The 20,069-nt window shown below is 37.9% G+C and overlaps 1 protein-coding gene across 2 annotated transcripts in view; it reads left to right on the top strand.

Annotated features, from left to right (window-relative positions):
• The window catches only part of SHC3 (SHC adaptor protein 3), a 60,279-nt gene that overhangs the window by 12,065 nt on the left and 28,145 nt on the right, over positions 1–20,069 (top strand). For both annotated transcript variants that reach the window (XM_042453888.1, XM_042453889.1), the window contains exons 2-3: positions 11,283–11,353; positions 14,929–14,992. In XM_042453888.1, coding sequence (XP_042309822.1) covers positions 11,283–11,353; positions 14,929–14,992 — 135 coding nt within the window. The remainder of the gene's footprint in view (positions 1–11,282; positions 11,354–14,928; positions 14,993–20,069) is intronic.

Genomic DNA, 20,069 nt, shown 5'->3' with positions numbered 1-20,069 from the left:
TATTGATTCATTTAATTACTTTCCATATTGGTACAGAATTTACTGTCAGCACCCATAAACACCAAGTCCTGGTTTTTGTATTTTCAGAAAGCAACTGCTAGAATTTTTGAATGTCATCACAGTTCTGTTTCATTAGATATGCTTAAATTATGTGACAGATTCAACCATAAAATGACAGTATAACAAAATTCAGTGAGTAAAGTTGGTAGTTTGAATGTTAGGTAACTGTTTTTCAGATGGTGGTGGTGCTTGTAAGGAAAAGGGGGGGGGAATGTTCCAGAAGACACTGTACAATATGTTTTATAATTTAAAGTGTCTTTATCTGTAATGCTGTACAATTCCATATGCTTGATCATAATCACAAACTTGATTTGTTACCTAGTGGGACCAATATGAAGGACATATAAATGTTTTTGGAACTGAACTATCAACTATATTTGGTACATCATGAAGAAATGTATTCGATTTCTTCATTTAAAAAAAAAACTTCTCTAGAATGAACATGTATGAACCAAGTTTGATTGAAAGAGTTACAGTTAAACTATCATTTGAAACATTTTTTATGCTAGGAGTGTTAAGTTCTACCACTTAGGGTTTGGTTTCATTCATACCATACGTGAGATGCTTAGAGTCTGGGAGCATATTAGGCTATGTGTGCTCTCCATGCTGGTGGCGTTGTAGTGCTATCCATACTGTCATTTGTATGCCGATATGCAAGAAGCTGTGCTACGTTTATTTTTTGCTAAGCTTGTTTGTATCTACCCATGTTGATATGTTTTTGCTTTGACTATTTTTGACTGACTCCATGACTGCTGTGATCTGTTTCAACACCCTGACATTTTTTTACATTGGAGCATGGCTTCTTACCAGTTTCACCCCATTTTGGGCCTTGAGCATCATATAAACAGCTGAAGCTGGAAAGGCAGTGAAACTGCTTTGCTTTTTTTTTTGCTAGTATGGTCAACCCCTCGGACATCTTTTCTGGAGTTAAATACGTGGTCTTGTAAAAAAAATCTTTTAAATCATAACAAAGTAATTTTCAACTCTTTTTGTCACATATTTTTCCATAGGTCCCTTTGTATATCATATATTTGTGTATTATGACCAATATTTTGTACACGTTTCACTATACACTCCTTTACTTGTTCATCTTCCATCTCAACTTTTACAGATACCATTGAATCTTTTATACAAATACTGTTGAATCTTTATTTCCTGTAGATCAAATTATTCTATAGATTTTATTCTATATTCATCTTTCTCTAATACTAAAATATTTCTTTCTATAGTCCATTTATTATTTTATTTATTTTTTCTTGCATAAAAAGCCTCATATGGTGAAGTCCATATAGGGATTTTAAAACAAATTCTTTATTAACAAAGGTTTTCTAACATAACATAATAATTATTAAAATTAGCATTTCCCTTGATTTTATCATACCAAAGAAACTCTTGCCAAATTAATTGTACATCAAAACCTTCCAACTGTAATAGTTTCTAGTTTTGTAATATTACTCAGTCTTTTAACCAAACTAAACAACAGACAGAAAATATACTTTTAGATTCGGCAATCCCAAGACTCTACTTTGTAAAATTTAAAACCTCACTCTTATCTTCTTATCTTTTATAAATTTCAAAATATTCTTCTGGGCAACACATTCATCTTAGGACTGATATTCTACCCAATAATGACAACCTCAATTTACTCAGTTTCATCAAATTCTGTTTCACTTTGTTCCAGATTTTGGCATAATTATTTCAAAATAATTTGGAGTTAATTTTAAAACATTTACCATCAAATATCTAACCTTTTTAAAACTTTAAACCCATCATCCCAGTTAACAGGATCTGATGCTCTTTTTTCACATTTTAAACATGAATTACTCTTTTGTCTTGATTTATTTTAAATCCAGCAAGTTCACCATAATTCATTAAATTTTTCATTCACTTCTCAATCTTGTCCAAAGGATTTTGAGAAAAATTACAGGTCATCAGCAAATTCTCTGAGTTTATAACAATATAAGGTTGCCATATCCCAGTTTTACCAGGGAAAATCCCGGGTTTGTGGCCCTGGGAGCGTCCCGTCCCGGCTTTGGCTATTTGTCCCGGGCCCCTAGGGGCCCGGGCGCTCCTGTGCCTCTGCAGTGCTTGCTGAAGGTCCACAGCTCCTCCTTCTCTAGGCTTCTCCATAGGAGAAGCTGCAGTGTCTCCAACTGCCCACAAGGGGCAGTGGTTGGCCCAGAGGAGGAGGAGCCCAGGTAGGCCTGGGCAGGGCTGTGGGGCATTGGGGAGTTTGGGGCCACCATTTGCTGTGCGTTTAGCACTGCAGCGGTGGCGGGGGAAAGAGAGAGGCCTGTGTAGGCCTCTCTCCTTTGGTGGGGGGGCTTCCCTCCCCTCTTCGGCTCTGCCGGCTGCCTGGGATGAAGCCGAGGGGGAGAAGGAAGCCTTGCCATGGCTAGGCTGCCTCTCCTTCTTCGGCTCCTGCCGCAGCATGAAGCCGGAGAAGGGAAAGGACCTTTGCTGAGGCGAGGCTGCTTCCCCTTCTTCGGCCTCGGCTGCAGCATGAAGCTGGAGAAGGGAAGGGACCTTTGCTGAGGCCAGGCTGCCTCCCCTTCTTCGGCTCCTGCCGCAGCATGAAGCTAGAGAAGGGAAGGGACCTTCGCTGAGGCAAGGCTGCCTCCCCTTCTTCGGCTCCGGCTGCAGCATGAAGCCAGAGAAGGGAAGGGACCTTCACTGAGGCCAGGCTGCCTTCCCTTCTTCGGCTCCTGCCACAGCATGAAGCCGGAGAAGGGAAGGGAGCCTTGCCTGTTCCCCTCTTCCTCCTCTTGTTTTTCTTCCCCTCTTCCTCCTTTTTCCTCCTCCTCTTCTTCCCCTCTTCCTCCTTCTTCCTCCTCTTCTTCCCTTCTTCCTCCTCCTCCTCCTCTTCTTCTTCCCCTCTTCCTCCTTCTTTCTCCTCCTCCTTCTTCCTCCTCTTCTTCCTCTTCCTCCTCCTCCTCCTCTTCTTCCCCTCTTCCTCCTCTTCTTCCTCCTCCTCCTCTTCTTCTTCCCCTCCTCCTATTTTTATCTTCTTTTTCCTACTTTTCTTCTTTCTCCTCCTTTTCTTCTTTCTCATTCTCATTCATTTTTCTCCTCCCCCTTCTTCCTCCTCTGTTGTTGTTGTTGTGTACCTTCAGCTCCCTTCCAACTTATGAGGACCCAGTGAAATGGCCAGATGTGCTTCGTGTGTGTTTTGGAATGGAGGGGGGTGGCTTGGCCAGAAAGGGAAGTACATTTCTGCCATCTGTCTAGGAGTAATGACAAAATGTCCTCCATATTGATCATGCCTAAGAAACATGCATTTATATTAACATTTCTAAAAAAGCATCAATTTTTTCACGTGTCCTCCATTTTAAAAATGTGTCCTACATTTGAAAATGTTGTCCTACATTTGTCCTGGTTTGGAGGTCCTGACTTATGGCAACCCTATAACAATATCATTTGATATTTATTTCCTGAATACTTTTGTCTTCTCTTATAGCTTTATTAAGTACTTCTAAAAACAGTGGACAACCTCTGAATCTCACAATCCATTTATCAGAATTTGTGTATTTTGATTTTTGTATATTGCTTTTATTCAATTAATAAAGTTGTTGTCAGAGTCGATCTTCTCCACTTTATCATAAACAGCCAGTTCATATAGTCAGCTGCTTTTTCTGCATCCAGAAATATAGAAGCACCTTGTTTCTCATTATGATTATCTGGGTATTCTAAAATATCTAGTGCACACTTTGTATTTTCTCTCAACTGTCTCTTAGGTTAAAAAAAAACACATTGTTCTTCATTGATCAATTCTTGTAATATCTTTATTCTTCCTGCCAAAATGGATGTAAACATTCTGTGGTCATTATTTAACAAAGAAATAGGCCTATAGTTTTTAGGATCCAACAAATCTTGATCTTCCTCTAGTATAAAAGATATAGTTCTAGTCTTCAAAGATTTTGGGATTTTCCTAAAACCAATATGGAGTAAATCGTCTGTTGTAGTTGCAAAAATATCTGATCTTCTGAACAGTTACCATAAGAAGCCAGCAGGCCATCTGGTCCTGGAGCCTATTTCAATTTAATTTTTAATAGCTTCTACAATTTCAACTATCATGAAGATTCAGTTCAGCGTTTTGGAAGTCCAAAATCATAATTAAGTTTCAATTGTTTAAATATTCACCAATTTTTTTTCTCATTTTGTCTGCTGTTTTCTAAACAGTGAGGAATAATATTTATGAAAGATTTTCTTAATTGCTCATTATCTGAAACAACCCCCCCTTTTTTTTTTGTATCTTTAATAACATTTTTTTCTTTAACTTTTCTCAAACCAACTCCCTCATTTATTTGCCAATTCAAAATGTCATTGCTTGGTGAAATTATTTTCCTTTCCATTTCTTCTGCTATAATCAGATTAAGTTCTTTCTGTAAAAGTTTTATTTCACTCATCATTTGTTTCTTACTATGATTTATTTTCAGTTCATTTTCTTTAATTGCATCTATAATTTGTTCTTTCTGATTTTCATTTTTTAAATTCTGTATTTTGTTGTATTAAAAATATCCTCTCTTAAATACTTTGCTTGCATACCATACTACATCACAATCCATTCCGTTATTTACATTTATCTCAACATAAAATTCTCTCCAAAATTCTCTTCACTTTTGTTTAATAATTTTGTTTAATTTAATTTGACTTCCAACTAAAGGATATTTTCTTGATTGTTGATAGTGCCAATGCAACCAGATTATGATTGGGAAAGTCTTAGGCAGTATATCCAGTCTCTTAATTCTATTACATAATGAACTTGATATCATGTAAATAGCAATCCTTGAAAAAGATTTGTGTCTTTCTGAGTAAAAAGTATAGTCTTTAGCTTCACCATATTTAAATTTCCAGGCAACGTATAAATCAAAATTATCCATTACTTCTCCAAAGGAATTTGAGAGCTTTCTTTGATTCTTTTAAAATATGTTTTACACTTACAGCAATCTGAGGCTGTATCACTCCATTCCCATCCCCACAAAAAAATATCAAATTTTCATGTGAAATATATAAAAACTTTTCTATTAAATTCTTATAAAAGCATGATATAGTTTCTGTTGGGAATCTTTAGACTATGTAATACTATTTCAACTCCTTATATCTTCCATTTTCATCTCCCAGGAGTTTTCTACAATCAAATTCCTGTTTACATAAACCACCATGCCTCTTTTCTTTTTATTCATGGATACCACAAAACATTGCCCTAATTTTATATTTAATAAGTATTTTCATCCCTTTTATCATCTTTGTCCTTTGAACACAGATGAAACCATATTTAAACTTTTCTAAAAATCTTTTACCTCTTTTGGGTTGAATTCATACTTCACGCATTCCAAGAAACTCATTTTAACTTAGCCATCAAAGCTTTACATCATCAGAGTCTTTTTCCTGGTCATCTGACTAGATGATGTTTATATTTTCCTTTTCTTGTTTCCTTGTCAATGTCTGCCTCTTCATCCTCTTCTGCACTGTGGTTAGAATTTCTTTCCTTTCTTGTTTTTCTGCATGCTTTCTTCTTCCACTCAAGTTAGATTCCATGGCTGTGCCATTTTTAAAAAGAAAACCTTTTGCCCTTTAAAGGGTGTTAACAAAAAGTCTTCTTTGTTTAAAACAAAAGGTCACATTTTCCAAATTTTCCCATCTAAATTGAATTCCACATCTCATCTGTTAAGAAGCTGTAATCCCCCCCCCCCCCCGAATTTTGACTGGTATATCTTTAAAAACCTGTATAGTTTTCCCATCCATCTACATCTTATTTCGGTAAAGCTCTAATAATAGGTCCTCCTTTACCCTACATCTCATAAAATTTACTGTGGCATCTGTAGTATCTTCCTTTGTCTTGCAACCTAATAATCTATTTTGTGGATTTTATCCACTTCTCCTTGCTCTTCTTCACTCAGTTTCCCAGAGTCTCAGCCTGGAATCAACTATCTTGTCACAGATATTTTCATTCTTCAATCCCTCTAAATCTTAAGGTTTTCTCGCTTTCTTTGAGCTGCAACAAAAAAAGACATTGCATCCAGATCTCTCTGTGTGTCAGTAATAATCATTTTAGGAGTTTTTCTCAGTTTTGTAGCTCTTTCTTCCAAAGATGTCAGTTTTGTATTCATTTGTTGCATTTCAGTAGAAATTTGATTTAAAGATTCTCTTATTTATTTTAATTCCACCATTAAAGTTACTTTCAGCTCTTCCTGCAGGTCTTTCTCAAATTCTTTTCTTAAATCTATAGTCATCTGAGCCACTTCCTGTTTTAGGAGATTGCTGCCCTACCGTCTTATTGCACTGCTATTCCACTTTAACTGTTCTGGCTGCCTCCTGTTGCATTCTGGGATTTTCAGTTTAAGGAGGTTCAAGAGAGCTCTTAGGCCTCACTGAATTACAGACCTCAGAATGCAACAGGAGGCAGCCAGAGCAGGGAAAGTGGAATAGCGCACTATAAGATGTTAGTGCTACTTGGCCACCCATATGATGTACAGTTGGCCCTTCTTATACTGTACAAGGATTTTTTTATACATGGATTCAAGCATCCACAGTTTGAAAATGTTCAAAAAAAGTATACATTTCAAATATCAAACCTTGATTTTCCATTTTTATAAGGGACACCATTTTGCTATGTCATTATATTTAGTGGGACTTGAGCATACACGGATTTTGTTATCCACGGGGGATCTTGGAACCAAACCCCAGCGTATAACAAGGGTCCACTGTATTTCTTCTAAAATTTGTTGATTTGCTCCATTCACTTAATTTGGCACGAGCATATGGGTCAAATTGCAATTGGCAAGATAATTGATGCCAACAATTTAACCTTCTTCCATTCAGGTAACTGAATGAAACCAATACTACAACATAAATTGGCCATATCCTGAGAGCACAGGACTCATTAGAAAAGACAATAATGCTAGGAAAGGTGGAGGGTAGTAGAAAGAGAGGAAGGCTGCATGTCAGATGAATGAACTCAGTCATGGAGGACATAGGTCTGAGTTTGCAGGACCTGAGCATAGCAGTGGAGGGTAGGGGATATTGGGGATGTCTTATCCACAGGGTTTCCATGAGTTGGGGTCAACCTGAGGGCAGTTAATAGCAGCAGCAACAAACATTAGTAACATACTAACAGGTGGTTTGCATTAACATTTGACATTTGAACTGCAGGGGGATGGGTTATGTAAGCATTGTAATTGACATGCATCTGTATGCCATTTCACCTAAGTTGAGTGTGATGGTGGTTCAGGCCTCATCCTTTGCTGTCCAGAATGTCAAAAATTGTCTATTTGTGAAAACTAAGCTTATCATCGGCTGCTTAGATGTACTTTTCACAGTTGGATAAAATACAGATATTTCATCCAGAGCGTCAGTGATTTAAAAAATAAATAAATAAAATAAAAGGACCATTATAAATTAGAATAATGATTCAAGATTTTGATTATACAGTTTCATTATGAACCCATTTTTGTGAGAGTCTGTATAAAGGGTATATTATATAATCTACTTTTGTTATTGATTTTAAAAAAATCAGTACTTTACACAGCTCCATTTCTCCTATCTAGCATTTTATTTTATTAACAGTTTAATGCCTGCCTACAGTAGGCACGGTAAACAGCACCAGGCTCCATAATATCTTACTGAGCATCTGTGAGCAGTAACACAGAGAGAAGGGGCTTGCCTACATTGGCCAGAATACTCCAGGTTGCCCCCAGATTATTCTGGCTCCAAATTCCATCTGAATACCCTCCATTACCTGCTTCAGTAAAATGCAGCAACGATGGGCTGCTGCCTTCCCATGTGGTTCGTGTGAGCTGGCTGCTGCAGGTGTGAGTGGATCAGAACATGGTGCCCAGCCATGTTAGCAATGTTGGGTTTCTCATTCTGACCTCAGAGCAACTCGTGCCTGCAGAGTAACTTGGCAGGAACACTTGCAGAAACTATGTGGAAAGGCAGTTGCCTGTTGTTACCACATTTTGCTCTGGGTTTTTTACCCAGAGCAAAAAGTAAGTCTTTTTAATGTAGGACAAGAAGTGAAAACCCCAATCAAGTCTGGCCATTGTGCAAACATCCCGGATCTAATGCAGGGTTTGGGGGCTGGATAGTGTAAACTGCACACAGTCAGCCCTGAGGAAAATTGGAGTACATAGCAATAGCATGTACATTTCTGTATCGCTTACCAATGAACTCAGCACTCTCTAAGCCAGGGGTAGGCAACCTTTTTGAGCCGGGGGCCGGATTGCTGTCCCTCAGACAACTGGGGGGCCGAAGCCAAAAAATAAATAAATAAATAATTTTTTAAAAAAATTTAAATATATAAATAAACCAGGACAAATGTAGGACAAAATTTTCAAATGGAAGACACTTTTTAAAAAAAATGGAGGACACGTGAAAAAATTTGCTGATTTTTTAAAAAATGTTAATATAAATGCATGTTTCTGAGGCTTCTATAGACAATTGCCCCTCAAAGGCCCCGGCGGCAATCGGCGGCAGGACCGGGCTGGGGCCGGTCCCAAGGCCTTGCCGGGCCGCATCCGGTCCACGGACCGCAGGTTGCCTACCCCTGCTCTAAGCAGTTTACAATCTGTAAGCAAATTGCTGCCAACAAACTTGGTACTCATTTTACTGACCTACAAATGGATAGAAGGCTGAGTCAACCTGCAGGCTTGCAGAATCGAACTCACAACTTTGTGGCTGCACTACCAGCATTTAACCACCGCACCACCAGGGCTCCCTGCATCTGGCTCCCTACATATAGGTAATGTAGACAAGCCCAAGAAGGGAGAATGCATACGTATGCCTCATCAGATATTCCCAGCATGTTTTAAAAACCCTCATAGATCTGTAAGTCTGGCCACCAAAATGGACACTGTAAGAGAAGTCTTTACAACAGCCTTTAGGGCCAGAATCGGTTCAGAACTGCTGGATTGTTGTCTAGATTGGCCAAACCCAGCTATTGACCAGTATCATCCACACAGTCATTCAGCCCCTTAGGAAGATCACACTATATCCTAGTCAGAGTGTTCTTCCTAGGGGACAGGCAAGATGACCCTGGTGGATCAGAGGTTTAAATGACTGAACTGGAGCCACTCTCTCATAAACCAAAAGGTTGTGAGTTCAGTACCAGCCAGTGGCTTCAAGGTTGACTCAGTCTGGCATCTTTCTGAGGTCACTAAAATGAGTACTCAGCTTGTTGGGGGCAATTAGCTTACACAAGCAGTATAGAAATTGCTATTGCGATGGCAGATGTCTTATTTTTCTTTATATCCAAAGAAGTTGTGTCAAGGCAGTTTATGCACAAAGGATGGATTGCATTTTAAACTTCTGATCTCTGATTTATTATCATTATTTATTTATTTATAGTGCACTGTAAAATTTGCAAAATAGCTCTTGATTTTATATTTCTTGAAAAATCCTTTAATAGTACCATTTTCTTTATACAATGAATGCTTGACCTTACAGCTTCATTGTAAATTTAAAAAAAAATTCTTGCATTCTTCTTCCCATTCATAGTTGTTTTGCTTTGGACATCTAATAATAGAGTGCTATGAGAGTCAGTGTGAATCGAATGGGTTTGATTCCTGGTCATGGCCCAGCTTGACCATGAAACTACTGGGTCACATGCTAGGGTCACAGCGGAAGAATTTCCTCTGAAAAAATATTGCCAAGAAAACCTCATGATAGCCTTAGAGTTGCCATAAGTCTGTAATGACTTGAAGGCACACAACAACAATAGAATGTGGCAGTCTTACATTTATAGGACTGGCTGGTGTGATTCTACTATGTTTAGTCTTATCCATTACAATGTAATTCAGCTATGAAGGCTGTGTATTAAGTGGCATTTCACACATGAAAATATCTGAAACAACACATATTTATATACTTCCCTCATGTGCAATTAGGACCATAGTTTTTTTTTTAATGAAGCCATTTCTGTGTTATCACATTACTGAGCAAGTAATCAGTTCAACTTGAATAAATCTTGGCACACAATGTAAGCGTGAGACAGATTGTATTTTTCAGACAGCCACGAATTCAAATGTGCTTAAGTAAGAATTTTCTAATTTTGCAGGCTTATTTTTAGAAATGTGGATGGATGGTTGGCTGTCAACCAGCTTTTTCAGGGATTTCTGTGCCAATGTTAGAAATAGCATCTGAAAATGCAGTTTGCATCATTTAAAAAGTTTATAGCTGGCCAGTGATTTCTGAAATTGCTAGAACTATGGTTTATTATTTCTGCATGTATTTTTTAAAGATCTAAAATCACATTGCAGCCCTGCTCTGTTTTGTACTTTTTGTAGAGTGCCATTTCAGAGTTCAGATTTGGGGAGGTGGGGCATGGTGAGATTCTTAGGAATGGTTTAAAGGCCCACTCTTAAAAATTAACAACCGAATTCATAGGTGGGAATCAGCTGGCTTTTCATTTTTTCTTGGAACGCAGGCCCCCAAATTACTTATCATTAGCAGAGGAAAATTCAAGTGTTAAACACAGGAACTACCCTGGGTTCAGGGGTAAAACAGGACAGATTGCTGCCTGGCAGGCACAGGCACGAACATTTACCAATTTCTGAGCCAATTCCCTGTCCAGAATGAAAGTCAATAGCCATGGACCACAGCCATGTCTGTATAGACACATGTAAACAACTACTGCTGAGAAAACAGATGCAGGGTGGCTCTGAGGTGGGAGCAGGGCATAACAGATATGGAGTCCATTCAGACTTTCCTCCAAAGTGTAGACAACCTCTAAATGAGATCTAAAGTAATTTTGGGCTCAGAAAACTATCTGTGTACTGTATGTATTTTACTTGAGCCACTCCCCAGCCCCATCTACTAGTGATATAATACTACTGATTGATTTCTTTTTTTGATGTGGCAGAAGATCTCCCAGTGGAAGGGGCAGATGGGGGGGGGGGGGGCTCAACAGACTTCCACAACAGTGATCTCTTCTCTTTCTGTCTTTCAGTACTGATAATTAATCTGGTGTGTGATTGTTGATGGGACTTTTTTTGTTTGCTTTATTGCACATTTATTTTCTTTGTTAGCCACTTTGGAGGGCTTTTTTTGGTGGAAAAGTAACATATGTATGTCAGTAAAGATAAATTAATAAATCTCTCTGAAACAGATCACCTGCTGAGGTGGACCTGTGAGAGGGGTAGGGTGTTTTTTAAATTTTATTTTAATATTCATTATAATGCTGTTTTCATTTTTGTTTATATGGACATTTGTTTTTCTTCTTGTAGTACCTGGGATGTATAGAGGTGTTACGCTCCATGAGGTCACTTGACTTCAATACAAGAACACAGATTACAAGGTAAGAAGATGGGTTCTAAATGCATTTTCACAGCTGTCTCTTAAACCTTCTTGCTAAAAGTACAGTATGTTACCTGAAGGCAACCATACATGGCAGATAATTTGTGTAACCCATATTATCCTTCCTTCCTTCCTTCCTTCCTTCCTTCCTTCCCCATCACTTTATTTATATCCCTTTTTTTTTTTCAAGACAAGGACTCAAGGTGGTTTTAAAAAGACAGAAGATGAGAATAAAAATACACACACAATAGGGATGATGATGAATTTTTGCAAGCACATAATAACACAACATTATTGTAGTCCTGTTGGTACCTAAAGTATTGATAATAAACAATTCTTATACATAATGGCTGGCATCTTGTTAGATGTTCATGTCATCATAAACTAGTCATGATTATGTAAAGGTAAATTGCAACATTATACAAAGCTTGTATCCTCAGGAGGGGAGCAGAGATGTAGCTACATTTCTGGGGCCATTGCACAAGCAGAGCCATCTGCATGCCCATTGTTCAATGGCTCCCATTGCACATAAGCATTGAAGTGTTATGGGACCTGTTACTCACTGGGTGCCAGAAAGCTATGTGATTTGTTGCAGAACATCAGATTTCTATTGCATAACAGGCTATTATACATGTTGCACCAACATGCATTGTTGCAAATTGCTAGAAGGGTTTCATGTCCTGTCAGGGATGTAGATAAAAGTTGTAACCTCTGATGAAAGATCTCAGTGAAAAAAATATCACTTTTAATAGCAAAATCACAGAATAATAGAAAAGCAAATAATAAAATAAAAAAGACAAAAAAGTAACTTCTTACAGTAGGGGATCATGGGCAGATTCAGAAGGAATCAATCAGTGTAAAGATGGAAAATTAAAAAGCCACCATACATGCGGGTAGACAATGGTCAGCGCTCAAAAAATGGCAGATTTCAAGCAGCCAAAGGCTGGATGGGTGACACCCCCTTCCAACACCTCTGTGATAGTCCCTCCTCTCCTGTGAGATGTGATTTTGATCCGAAGGTCATTTCCACTTGTTGAGCATGCTTGTGATTCGGTTCTTCTCAAAAGAACCTCTTGAAAAGTAGTGTCAAATAAGAGGGGGTTTTCTGCATTTACCCCACTTTTAAGAAACTCTGTCAGCTCAGAATCGGATTGAAACCAACTTCAAGTGGGAATGACGGACATATAACCCCGGTTCGTAATTCAGTTTAAATCCTAGTGGGAATGACCCCTGAGACCGCTTTACTTTCCCTAGATCAATGCTAGATAATTCTGGGAACTGTAGTTTTGTGAGACATTTAAACTTCTCTGTCAGAAAGCTCTGGTGCCACAATAAACTGCAGTTCACAGGATTCCCTAGCACTGAGCCAGGACAGTGAATCTAGTCTCAAACTCGATTAGTTCTGTAGTGTGTTTTGGACCCCTTTTCTTCTTTGTAGGCTAGCTGTTAAATATTGTCTCTCCAGAGCCATCTAGTACAAGATGGACAATACTCTATAGTGCTAGAGACCAAAGGCATCACAGTGTGTCTGTGAGATTTGGTTGTCTGTAGGCTGAGTAGTTTATTACTGAGTCTGGAAAGAAACAGGTAAATCTATGGTGAACTGTTGGGTTGATAGGAATATATCATAGATGGAAAGAAGACAGAAGAAAATCAGGTGCTATGCTTGATGTGCAAAGTAGAAATGCTGGTGTTAGAAAGTTAGAATTGAAGTGAGAATAGCTTTTGCCTTCTTTGAGGCACTGTGACATGCTTGCTTGGTAGACATTAATTTTCTTCTTTCAAGGCCAATTGCAAAAATCAGGGTTCAGCTGCATTTATTACATAGTGAGCACATGACAGGACTGTTTAAAACTTAAAATATTTAAAATGCATTTCCATTCTCCTCTAAAAATATTTTATAAGATTGCTTATATAGCAGAGGAAATTACAATTCTTGTTTTATTCTAATCTGAGACCTTAAAACTGATTGCTATCAATATTTTTTTTGGATCAACATTTTCAATATGACAAAATGTTCTTGTCATTTAAAAGTTTTTCAGTATAATTTCTGAACAGTTTTAAATCTGTTATTATACAACCCCATAGCAGTAGCTCTGTTGCAAAGTGTTTTCATGCTCTCCTTTCTCTCCCAGGATGGAAGAATGGGACATTCTGCTAGCTCACCCACCCGCCTACCTATCCAGCTGCCTGGATCTTTCCATGGCTGGCTGGCTGGGTGAGTGAGGTAGAGGGAGGGAAGAGAGGAGGGTTATCCATTGCCTTGCCTATCCATCTGTCCAGCTGCCTGGGTTTTTCTGCAGCTGACCAGGCAGGTGGATGAGGTAGAGGGAGAGGTGGGCTGTTTATGCCTCACCTGACCATCTGTTCAGCCACCCGTGTCTTTCAGTGGCTGGCCAGCTGGCTGGGCAAGGCAGTGGGAGGGAGGGGGTAGTGCCATCCGCTGCTGTCACCAGCAACCCACACCAGGTGGTAAGAACCTTAGTGTCACCACTAGATATGTGGGACCAGCAATTTCCCCCAAAAGTGTGAAAGATGAGTCCTATAATTGTCCCAATTGCCTACAACATTTTTCCTTTCCTGGAAGCTCTCCAGAGACTGGCAAATGATGAGTCATGGACTAGCACTAGTTCGTGGACCACCACATTCAATAGCACTGACGTAGAGTATATCGGCCCGATCCAGTTATTGCAGTTTGATACTCGTTTGGTTATCTTGGGATTGGTAGTTAGATTTTGTATTTAGAATGCTTTACCTGAGAGCTCTAGTTCTGTAGTTCAGGGTAATCTCTGTCTACATTCTTCAATCAGCAGTGATGACTGTGAGACAAGGTAATCAGAGACCATGTTGAGAAAGACAAAATTGTAGAGAAGCCAAACAGCTTTCTGGGGGGAAAAGAAGAAGATTCATTACATCTTGCACCTGAGAAAAATGGCAAGAAAGTGTATTTGCATACTAGTACCCATGACCAAACATAGTAATTTTGTTTAGCTTTGCAAGATAATTTATTTCCAATTGCTTACCTTTGTGCAAATCACTGAGTATTTGTACCCTGTTTGTTCTTTAGTACTGTGTATATTAATCACTGCCATTTGTTGTATGTACTATAATATTTTTGTGATAAGATCAGCTGATAAAACTGGAGACAGACTAATGACATTTTGGTAATGTTGAACTGGGCACATGAGCTGTATTAACAAAATATAAGCCTGTATCCTTTTTCTTTTAATATAATGGCATGTTATAATTCTTACACAACAATTTGTGCAGTTAGCAATTCTGTTCATATATAGAAAAAATGCCAAGCATTATCAGGATAGAAGGGCAGTTCATTTTCTAGAAGTAAGGCTCACAGTTCCCTAAGAAAAAATGATAGCATTGGTTGCCCAGATTTTCTTACTTGTAGATACACATAGCTACAATATGATTGTAATCAAATTGCCTGCTTTTCACAAGAGTCTCATATGATATCACACAAAATCAAATCAGACTTCTCCAGTATGAGTCCAAAAATTATGGAAATATTGAAGAAAAATCATAACCATTTACGATAGAAATTATTTTCTGTCTCTCCAGGGAAGCTATCAGCCTTGTTTGTGAAGCTGTGCCAGGAGCCAAAGGAGCCTTTAAAAAAAGAAAGGTATTTGTCTTGCTTTTGTAAGAACAAAAGGAGCCATGGTGGATCAGACAAAATCCAATATAGTTCAGCATCCTATTAAAAGAATGACCAATCAATGATCAATCAGCATTCTATTAAAACAATGGGAAAAACTATTGGCAGCAGGACATGAGAGCATCTTCACCATCCACACCACACTCCCAAACTACTGATACACTGTACAAAGTTATGATGAGTACACATTCATAGTCTTATTCGCCAGGAATTTGCCGTTTAAAACAATACAAAATAGCAATCATTACTACAGTTTGCAGTAGTATATTCCACAGTTTAACTGTCTGTTGTGTGAATAAGTACTTTCTTTTATCTACCCTGAATCTCAATATTTACCCCGTCCCCCATCCAGTAGTAGTATAGGAGAGGAACAGGAAAAAGTCAGTTTTTATTTCTGCCTACTTTCCCTAATGTATAAATGTTTTTAAAAGAAAAAAAATTAAACACACATTACAAAAATCCATTATGTCTCCCAAGGTTTCAGTTTTGTCTAAACTAAACAGCCTAAAAACACTGAAATTATTCTTGCAGATGAGTTTTCTTTTTTGTACCCTTTCTAGAATTTTTTTCCAGATTTGCAATATCCTTTTTGTAGCATGACAGGCTAAAAATCAAATAAATAAACAATAAAATTAAATATTCTGTACCATATAACAATGTAGGTTATGATTTAGCACTCAATTTAAAATATCTCTGAGAAATCTCCACACATTGAAAACTAGGGTGTCAGTGAAAAGGCTGGGATGAAACACCTTTCTCTGTGAAGATAGGTTTGTACCAGAAGGGAGCTTTTGAGTGAAGGCTGGGACTGGGGTCATAAAAACATCAAGAAAAACGTTTTCTTCTGTGTTTTCCCACTTTTTTTTAAATTAAAAAATGAATTGTGAAACATTTCATTTTAGAATGATAAAAAATGTTTAATATAAGGCTGTCACCTATTTACAGCCTCCAAATAATTTCTAAACGCTATGTAAGAGGAAGAATTTTACAGTATGTAAGACTATATATGGTATGTGACTTATGCCTGCTTGCTGCTATGGAGAGCTAGTGGAGACAAAATAATTTTGGGAGAAAGGTGGGTTATAAATCCAATTCAGTTTTTGTTTTGTTTTGGAGTTTTTCTGCCTGCTTCTCAGATTGGAAAAACTAAAGGTGTTTTTTTATAGTTTTAGCATTCCTTACAGTAGCTCTGTTTATAGTAAAAAAAGAAAATGTTAAATAGTCAATTCAATTTGTAATTATATTCTCAATAAACTGTATTATAATCTGTACAATTTCAGATTTTATGCTTGATAAAATTATATTGAATATATTTATGTTCCTAAAATAACAAAATAACTTTCAATCTGTGAATGAAAATTGCATTTCTCATTTTGTTCAAAAATTTCAGCTTTTCTCCAAAAACTCAGAAAAAATGTTTTCTTCCTATGGCTTCAAAATTGCCAGAAAATTTACATCTGTGTTCAGGAAGCATTCAGACATATGTTATACAGAACAGAACGATAGAGTCCCATGTGAATTCCTGAATGTGAAGATCAGCCTTTGGATTAATTCTAGTATTATTTCTGACTGAAAACACTTATGGATTTCTTCATGCTTAATCTGTTTTCAGTTCTCAAATGCTGTGCTTGTGCTAGTTTCAGGGCTCTTTCTCCAGTCTGATATATCACTTGTTATGCTTAGTGGTTTCAAATGCATATGTTCACATCACTGGATACTGGTGGGTTACTACAGTATAAGTGAGTGTGTAATGTAGGGCAAGTAGATATAAGCTGGTATCCTGTTAGTGAATTAGACAGTTGGTACTTTGTATCCATGGATTCTGCACCCATGGACTCAATGATCCATAGCTTGGAAATATATTTTTTTAAAAAAAAAATCCAAAAAGCAAATCTTGATTTTGGTATTTTATGTAAGGGATACCATTTCATACACCATTGTATATAATGAGACTTGAGCATCCACAAATTTTGGTATCCATCGGGAGTCCTGGCTGTTGTGCAGTTGGTAAAAAAAATCCAACCTCCCCAACAACCAGAAGAGGTGAGCATGTAGTATGTTGGATTTATGTCTTCACAATAAGCCTTTGGTATCTGTTGGGGTTTGTTTCCAGGATTCCTTATGGCTACCAAAATCTGTGCAGAACGTTATCATATTTCTCCCAATGCAGGATGTCAACTGTGTGTTCCTTTCTGAGAGTTTTGCCATATTTTGAAGTTCTTTATCTATTGTGCTTGCTACAAAGACTTTTAAATGAATATTCATGTTATTATTAAAAATGATTTTGCTTATGTTACATTTCTTAATTACCACAAATCTGTTAACAGTTAAAACAAGCACCCTTTATAGTACAGGAACAGTCAATCCTACTCCCATTTCAAGTACTTTATCTCCCAACGGTGTTTCCCTACAAGTGTCCTTCTAGTCTGTAACGGGAGTTTAAAGCCTATAATCCATAGCCCAATGAGAGAGAATTTCAGTAGCCCTGGATATTCTTATCTCTGACCTTCTGTACTTGAACAGAAAAAAATCCTTTGGAGGACAGTTTCATTGAATGGAATTTATCAAGTAATGTGACTGTGTTTGCCAAGGCTTAAGTGAGGTTCTTTCTTTCATTATAAAAAGGAATGTTCTTCCATTTAGCTATACCTTGTGGAGAGATTTGGCTCCAGCATTCATTTCATCTGTGTGTTTGATGTCTTAGTGAAGGTTATTTATTGTGTTTATTGTTCACATCTTATATTCATGGCTTTCATAGTTAATATTCACCTTGTTAAACTGTTGATTTATTTAACACAGCTCCGCTCATGTCAGCAGGGCTGGCCATGCCATACCATGAGATAAAGTCTTTGTGTCAGGTTGCAAATGGGGAGGACAGTGTTGTCACCCATCTGGAACAATCACCCACCTGCCTGCTACCTTGCTCTGAAGATACTTGAAAAGGAGGTAACAGGGAGATATATGGGCAGGCTCTCCATAGAGAGACCAGCCAGCTGCTTTTGGGCTGCAACATTGTGACCAACACAGGCCTCCAGAAAGTCCATGAGCAAATGCTTTGCTATTTCCTTGTGATTACCAGGCCCAACTGCCTCTGTTATGTGACATATGATAGCAAGTAGTAGAGCAAGAAAGATTGTGTGAGAAGAACCCAGTGCTGAACAAAAACAAAAAGGCTTGAATAGATATTAATAAATAGTCGACACTTTGAGTAGATCACTCCTTCATGAACTGAAACTTCTAGAAAACTCAACATACAGGACTCTGACAGGGTGGTGGATGGGGAGGCTGTATGAAAAGAAGGGTGATCTACTCCAAAGGCATCACCTTTTCAGAAAATCTAGTAAAGCTTTTTGTTCATATTTTCTCCCCATTTTAGCTTCTTGTTTATGGTGTGGCAGCACCATGTGGTCCCAAGGCCTCATCCTTAAAAGGAATACCACCTTCAGAGCAAGACTGGAGGGAGGGTATATGGCAGCAGGAAACGGGTATGGTACCAGACCATCTGTGTCCACCCTGCATTTCACTATTGCTTCCAGCTCTCATTCAGTCATTTATGAAACCTTGCACCTTTGATAGCCATTCAATTATATGGTTGTTCACAGAATCATATCTAGTTCAAAGACTGCCAATACAAGAATCTACATCTAAAGCATCTCTGAGCTGCGGTTATCTAACATGTACTTAAAAACCTCAAATGAGAAAAAGGCCACCACCTTATGACTAATGTGTTTACTGGTTGACTACCTTTATCTGTCAAAAAGTCCTTCATAATGTTTAGTTGAAATCTTTTTTGTTTGTTTTTGAACCCTTGGTTTCAGCCTATCCCATCAGCAAAAACAAAACAAACAATGCTTTGTTTGTTTGACTTCATCTTCTACATACAGTCTTTCAAATGTATAATGATAGTTATCACATCACTTCTCAATCTTCTCTTCTCCAGGCCAAACATGCCCATCTCCCTCAACTGTTCATCACTGAGCTTGGTTTCCAGATGCTTGCCATCTTTATGGGCTCTCTGGCCATATTCCAGCTTGTCAAATTGTTCTTAAACTGTGGTCCAGAAATGGGCACAATACTCCAGGTGACGGTCTGACTAAAGCAAAATAGACTGTTACAATTACTCCCCTAATCTGGACTTCTAGTTTTAATATTGCTGGCATACTCGCATCAGAATTTTCACTCTTGTTTAACTTGTAATCTATTATGCCTTCTAGATCCTTTCACACTTGTTGCTCTCATCAGTAAATTAATGGAATAATCTTAGAAAATAGCTTGTAACAATAACATAAACACATACAGCCACAAATGAAAGAGCGGGTGTAATGGTTGAATGTTGAACTAGGACACTGGGAGACCAGAGTTCAGATCCCTGCTTAGCCATGCCTGGGGCATCTTGGGCAAGTCATATCCTCTCGCTTCAGAGGAGGCAGTGGCAAATCTCTGAACAATCATGCCAAGAAAATTGCATGATAGGTTTGCCTTAGGATCACTATAAGTTAGAAATGACTTGAACACATATATGAATATATATGAACGCAGTATCAGAATTCATCCAGATTTTAAGGTTATTGATAGTGGAGCATATATTAACTACATATTTAAGAAAGGCTATTTTGAATAGGCAGGCTTTCTCCATTTGAAAGGCTTGTACCTGAGGCATAAAACATAAAGGAAGAGGAAAGGAGTTCAGAATTATATAAATAGGAAATGTTGAGAAAGACCTGTTATTTCATTCACCAAATGAGCTGCACTGCAACAGTCAGATAAAGCATTTTATGGTGTCTAAGTATTTCAGCAGGATTGTGTAGATGAAGGCGATCTTTTAGATTACCTTGTCTCTGACTGATTAAAGCTTTAAAGGTAACAACCATGTTAAAGTCACTCAGAAATGTATGAGGCATCAATGTGACTGGCACAAGAAAGTGTCACATACTCAGATTTTAGAGCTCCCATCACTTTCATTGGAAGGATATCAATGGGATTAAGGCGTTTCTGCTGTGTAAAACACATTATTTACATGCATATACATGATTATATATGTGAA

This window comes from Sceloporus undulatus, chromosome 2, assembly GCF_019175285.1.
Source record: "Sceloporus undulatus isolate JIND9_A2432 ecotype Alabama chromosome 2, SceUnd_v1.1, whole genome shotgun sequence".
Classification (NCBI taxonomy): domain Eukaryota; kingdom Metazoa; phylum Chordata; class Lepidosauria; order Squamata; family Phrynosomatidae; genus Sceloporus; species Sceloporus undulatus.
This window is presented reverse-complemented; position numbering and strand designations above follow the sequence as displayed.